The sequence below is a fragment of the Medicago truncatula genome, chromosome 2, assembly GCF_003473485.1.
Source record: "Medicago truncatula cultivar Jemalong A17 chromosome 2, MtrunA17r5.0-ANR, whole genome shotgun sequence".
NCBI classification, from domain to species: domain Eukaryota; kingdom Viridiplantae; phylum Streptophyta; class Magnoliopsida; order Fabales; family Fabaceae; genus Medicago; species Medicago truncatula.
In genome coordinates, this window is record NC_053043.1 from 5,637,521 (window position 1) to 5,643,520 (window position 6,000).

The window sequence follows — 6,000 nt, forward strand, 5'->3', positions numbered from 1 at the left end:
AGATTTTGTTGAGATTTTTTATTTATAAAGAAGGTTAAGATCAAAACGAAGATGCCAAAATTATAATTGAATAAGCTATAAAAAAAAATAAAAAAAAATAAAAAAATGAGTAAAAGTAAGCTATAAATTCTAGTATTCAACATTTCTACAAAAAATTGAATTAGATATCTACATGTGCATGTGGTGTTTATCATTTACATCACCTCGCAAAAATCATCAAAACCAACTTATTACAATTAAATAATTCAAAGAACTTTGGATGTAATTTAGTTTATCATTTTCATCATATGTGGTGTGTATTTGTCTAACGTCATCATTTCTCTATTTGCACAGCTGCATACTTTTGTCAATTGACTACCCATATGTGCAATTAAATATTTTTTTTTTATTTTTAAAATAAAGATACTTATTGCATTTCATTAATAATAATAACTTATTCAATACAACGAGGTATATGATAATAAGAGATAGGGCTAGCTGATAATGTGGCAGCTCCCGCTAAAGTGTGAGCTACCTCATTTGCTTGTCGCCTACTAAACTCGACCTTAGAGTTTGTAAAATGTGTGGCGAACATCCGTCGGCAAGCTGAGAGGATATGACCAGTCTCTGTAACATCCACCCGATTCTTATGAAAGGCATAATTTTAGCTAAGATAAAAGTACCTTCCTCATCTCTAATGCAAAAGCTAATTCCCGTGTTGTTTCAGTGCTCGAAAAAAGCGGCGTCAATGTTGCATTTCACTCTACCATGTCAGGTGGCTGCCACCGCATCTGATTGCTATCCGAGTCACTCATAACAGCAGGTGCAGCATGATAATTATGTCCTAAACCAGCAGAAACTTGTGGATCATTGCTGTTGTTTCTGTCATGAACAGCATGTGCATTGCTAGAGATATTGTTTGCTGGCTTCCAATCTTCCAACATTCTAACTGCACGGTCCACAACCTGTGCCATAGTTTCCGGAGTGTTGTTCCAAAGTTTAAGATTCCTATGCTTCCAAAGACTCCATATAGTAACAGCAAAACGTCGCGAATTATTAGAAGCCAAATCATGTAACAATTGAAAAATAGCTTCGACTGTTGTAGTACTTTGCAGCAGCGCTTGCTGAAACAGATGCCAAAGACCACTTCGCTGCCATACCTGCATTGCAAATGGGCAGTGAAAGAACACATGATCGATATCTTCGACACCAGCCTCACACGAAACACAATTTAAAGGACAATTCACCCCTTTATCTTGGAGTCTAACACGAATGGGAAGACAACCTCGACAAAACCGCCAACTATATGACAGATTTTGGTTGACGCGGAACCCAATAAATCAAATGTTTCACTATTCTCAACTCATACATATCTTTGGAGTCAAATTCTCAATTTCAAATTTCAAATACACTTTACACTTTATATGTATCATTCAAAACTCTCTTATTGTCTCGTCTTTTTCTCATCTTCCTTGTCCTCTCACTTATTATCATCTACATTTTTTCTTCTTCTCATCTTTATTGTTTAGCTTTTGTCTCATCTCAACTTTTTTCTTCAATATCTCTACTGAAAATGTTATTTTGCAGGAATGTTGAATGATCTTCTAATGTCCCCACCAAACTACATAAAGAATAACAAAAAATTACGGGTAAGTAAATGAAGAGAAATACTTGCTGTTTTTTTTTTACACAAAGAAATACTGATGTTTTGAAAAGAGAAATACTTGACCTTTAAAAAAATTATTTTTCACTTCCATTAAATTTATAAATACTTGCTGTTTTAAAAGAAAGATAGTACAAGAAAAAAAAAATCTACATAAATATCATGTTGTGAAATATTTCTACTTTCTTTGATACACACACTTTCTTGTGTAAAAAAAACAAATCAATAGGGCCTGTTTGGAACACTTTTTGTTTCTAGTTTTCAAAATATGTTTTAAAAATCAATTTTAGAAAAGTGATTTCAAGAAGAGAAAAAGAAAAAACTTGTTTGGTAATGTGACTTTTCAAAACTGTTTTAAAAATGAAAAAATTAGAAAATCCATTTGGTGATATAATTTTCAAAAAACAGTTTTAAAAAATAGAAAATTAGAAAACTTGTTTGGTAATCAAATTTTTTAAAATCTTTTTTTTTAACCTATATAAATTATATTACATAATTTGTTCAAGCGATACAAAATTGAAAAATGTGAAACACATAAAAATATCATAGCATATTAATGTCAATAACATAAACATCAAATAAGCAAACAAAAACAATCATCCGCAAAATAACTAACAAAACTCCATACTCCATTGTTGCATATAAGAAAATCTAAAAAAAGCGTAATTAGTTCGATTAATTATGACGATGTACCCACATCCTATCTCTAATATGATTCCTATCCATTGCCATCTCGGCTGCACCTTCATCAGATAACCTTGTTAAGTTTTCAACATTCGAGCTCATCCCTTCAAGGTTAGGAACCTCGTTCACCGCCTCAAGTTCTATATCATCCATTTCCTCCCATATCCTAAACAACTCATCAGGCAAATTCCACTTGCATATGTAATTGTGAATAGCACAACAAGCAGTTACTGAGTCTTTGCCTTGAAGGTTTGTAGGAAGGCATTAACTTTAAAATAGGAAATCTGTTTTTCAACACCCCAAAACAACGTTCAATTGTCATCCTTAAAGACGAGTGCCTGTAGTTAAATAACTCTTCTGGACTTTTATCTTGTTGATTATGAAGGTTCTTTTCCTAATCGACACACTGCCCTTAATACTTCCTTGAAATTGCGTGAGATTGTTTCTGTGGAATGTTGAAAACGGTTTGAAGCAATACTGCATGAGATGTCAACGGGTTGCATTTGTGAGTTTCAACCGACAAAGACAAATGTCGGTTTGGGTCGTTTGTGCAACTGGGTTCACAATTGACCCGTACACATGAACACCTCTAGCTTATTTGTTACTTATTCTAAAGCATTGATTATGATTACAGGCACTGTTTTATACCTATAGGCAAAGGCAAATCGTGAACTCATCCTGATAGCTAAAAAGCTACAACAATATAACGGAATTTAATATCTATCAAGGCAAAGGTGGAAGTGAAGACTCTTTAAGCCTGTGTATGCAACAGCTCACAACCACATATAACTCCCAAGTCCCAACCAACCATATTATTCGGACGCAGATTATATCGAGTTTCAAACTTACATTTTTCGAATAGGTAAAGAGAAAAACAAACAGCTCAACGCAATCAAAATCAATTTTCGCCATCGTTGAACCACACACTTAGTAATCAACTATAACTTCATTTCCACTCTTCACACTGTCAATATTGAGTGTTAACACTTAACATGGAAAACAAACTAACATTTATTGTCAAAGTTATACAAAAAACCAGATAATCACAAGTTTATCTCTCAAAAATACCTGATAAGCCATCACATATAATCACTTACACCTCCGACTACCAATATATTAAAACAGTGCCTGTAATCATAATCAATGCTTTAGAATAAGTAACAAACACTAACAGGAGACTAGAGAGTAATATGAGTCAACTGATCTTGGTTTGTCTGCAGATAATTGAAATCCAAAGTTATATCAGAAACAATCACAAAGAAAATGAGCTAGACTCAGCCTCAAGATATTTGCAAATCCTCTCCATAACATCTCTACTCTTAGCACTATTTTGAAGAAACCTATCAGCACACCTCTGCTCAACTTTCTCCGCCATAGAAGCCAAAGCAGACAACGGCTTAATCCGAATCCTCGTCTCCTGCCGACAAACAGTCCATCCATTCGGATTATCCGGATGTGGATCATACCTAGTCTTCTCTTCCACTTCAATAAACTTCTCCATACTAATATTCCTATAACAAATCTGCATCGAACGCAATTTTGCATCCACAATTGTTGATTCAACACAATGACAAATGTCTTCACCGATAATCCTACGTACCAGCCACGGACAACGAACGGTTATCGCGCGCGTAGCGTACAGCTTCCCGGAGGATGAATCAAGGCTGGTGTTCAATGTATTGCAATCTAGAATGTGTGGTAAAACACGCTTGTTTTCAGCATCGGTGAATTTTCGCCATGATGCTGAGGTTACTCGTTCCCATGGATGGTTATATACGTGTTCTTGTTTGTATGATTTCACCATTACGCTGTGAAATCGATTAACCTAATCAAATAATTTCCTCGATTAGTGACAGATTCAAAAAGACAATTAGATCGGATTGTGCAGAATGAGATATAATATAATTAGATTAAGGAATAAGAGCGTACCGAAAGTGAGGATTAAGAGAGGCGGTGACAGGAAGGGTAAAATTGGAATTGATCAGATGGCGGAGAGTGTCGAGGTGCTGAGGCAGCTTCGCGTGCTGATTTTGTAAGACAAGAAAAGTGAAAGTCAAAATCTATACCTAGAGCTAGAGGTGTTCATGTGTACGGGTCAACTGTGAACCCAGTTGCACAAACGACCCAAACCGGCATTTGTCTTTGTCGGTTGAAACTCACAAATGCAACCAGTTGACATCTCATGCAGTATTACTTTCGGTATAAAAATAGCTTATGCTTATAAATAAGTGCTTATTATGATAAGCACTTATGCTATAAGCTGCAAATAAGTTTTTTATCTAGACATGAACTTAATCCAGATCTATAAGCTGCAAATAAGTTGAAAATATCAATCATATAAGCTGCAAATAAGTTTTTTTATCAAAATGAATCCGAGTTTATCAAACACTAAGAACATATAAAAAGCATTACAAATTTCGAATTCTACCGCAATCTAAAATTTACAAATTAACCTAATATTGAAAATCATAGATCTAAACGCCAATAAACACAAAATCAAGTAAAATATCGCTATATTAGATGCAAAATTTTGAATCAACGAACAAAAAGCAAGTTAAAAATGAAAAAATCAAGTGTGAGATGTAACCTGAACCGCAGATAAGAAGAAGCGCGGTGTAGATCGGAGAAAAGTCACGGCGGAGATCGGAGAAGAATCTCCATTTTCGCTTCTCTTTGTGTTCTCTCTGTTCTGCGTGAGTGTTCTGAGAGATGATTTTTGATCCAAATTTTTTTTGATAAAAAAATGAAAATACCCCTAGACTTTGAACCTATTTACAACTATGGCATTGGAGAAAACAACCACATCTCCGTCATAACTCTTTTCTTCTTTTTTTCTCTAATTTAAAAACTCAAAACTAAAAATAGAAAAGCAAAACTCATTTTAGCTCTTTTCCTTTTTTAGTTCCCAAAACTAAAAAACCCAAAACACTTTTCAAAAATTATATTTTAAAAATAGGTAATCAAACAAGTTTTTAATTTTTTAATTTTTAAAAACTAAAACAGTGTTTTTAAAAAGTGTTTCAAACAGGCCCTAACAATTTAAAGTAGAAATATGAGAATGCTGAGTTATTGTACCAATAAAATAGAGAAGAAGGGGGGCTTACCAAGAAAAAGAAAGATAATACTCTGGTGTGGTGGCTGCCGGTGGTGGTGCGGTGGTTTCCGACGAAGTTTGTGAGACCATGATTTTTCTTTGGGGTTTTTGTTATTCAGCTGGTCAAGAGTGCAGATCCAATATTTGTTTTCACAAAGCAACGTCGAAGTTGCCGGAAATGGCCTCTAAAGCCGGCGGTCTGAAAAAAATTAAATTGATAGATCATAAAAATAAAAGTGTCATATAAAGGAGGGAGTGATTAGTTTAGTGGTGGTGGTGGTGCATCCAAAGGTTGTCAATGGTGGCTCTGATTTATAAAAATGTGAAATTATCAAGTTATTTCCTTTTGAAAATCTAATTTGATGGAAAGATAGAGGAGGGCGAGCTGATGAATAATATATAATTTTTGTTAAGTAAAGGTCGCCGGAAAGATGTAGATCTGCTCAGAAGATGACCGGTGTTGGTGGTTTACGGTGGGGATGAAGAAAAAAAGTGGTTTTCAAACAAGAGAGAGAGAGAGAGAGAGAGAGAGAGAGAACGTAAATAGCTACAAAGAGAGCCAAAGATATTGAAATGAATA

At 34.6% G+C, this 6,000-nt stretch overlaps 1 protein-coding gene across 4 annotated transcripts; it reads right to left on the reverse strand.

Annotated features, from left to right (window-relative positions):
• Window positions 1-3,240: 3,240 nt before the first annotated feature.
• On the reverse strand, window positions 3,241-6,000 carry LOC25486033 (PRELI domain containing protein 3A). 4 transcript variants are annotated; one of them, XM_024775965.2, is made up of 4 exons: window positions 5,431-6,000; window positions 4,914-5,015; window positions 4,256-4,350; window positions 3,241-4,151 (listed from the first exon to the last, which is right to left on the reverse strand). In XM_024775965.2, exon 4 carries the CDS (start codon window positions 4,128-4,130, stop codon window positions 3,579-3,581), a length of 552 nt encoding a protein of 183 aa, XP_024631733.2. In that variant the 5' UTR covers window positions 4,131-4,151; window positions 4,256-4,350; window positions 4,914-5,015; window positions 5,431-6,000; the 3' UTR covers window positions 3,241-3,578. The 4 variants fall into 4 exon arrangements, with proteins under 4 accessions (XP_024631733.2, XP_024631732.2, XP_013462639.2 ...); XM_024775964.2 differs by lacking the exon at window positions 4,914-5,015; XM_013607185.3 differs by lacking the exon at window positions 5,431-6,000 and having other exon boundaries at window positions 4,914-5,424.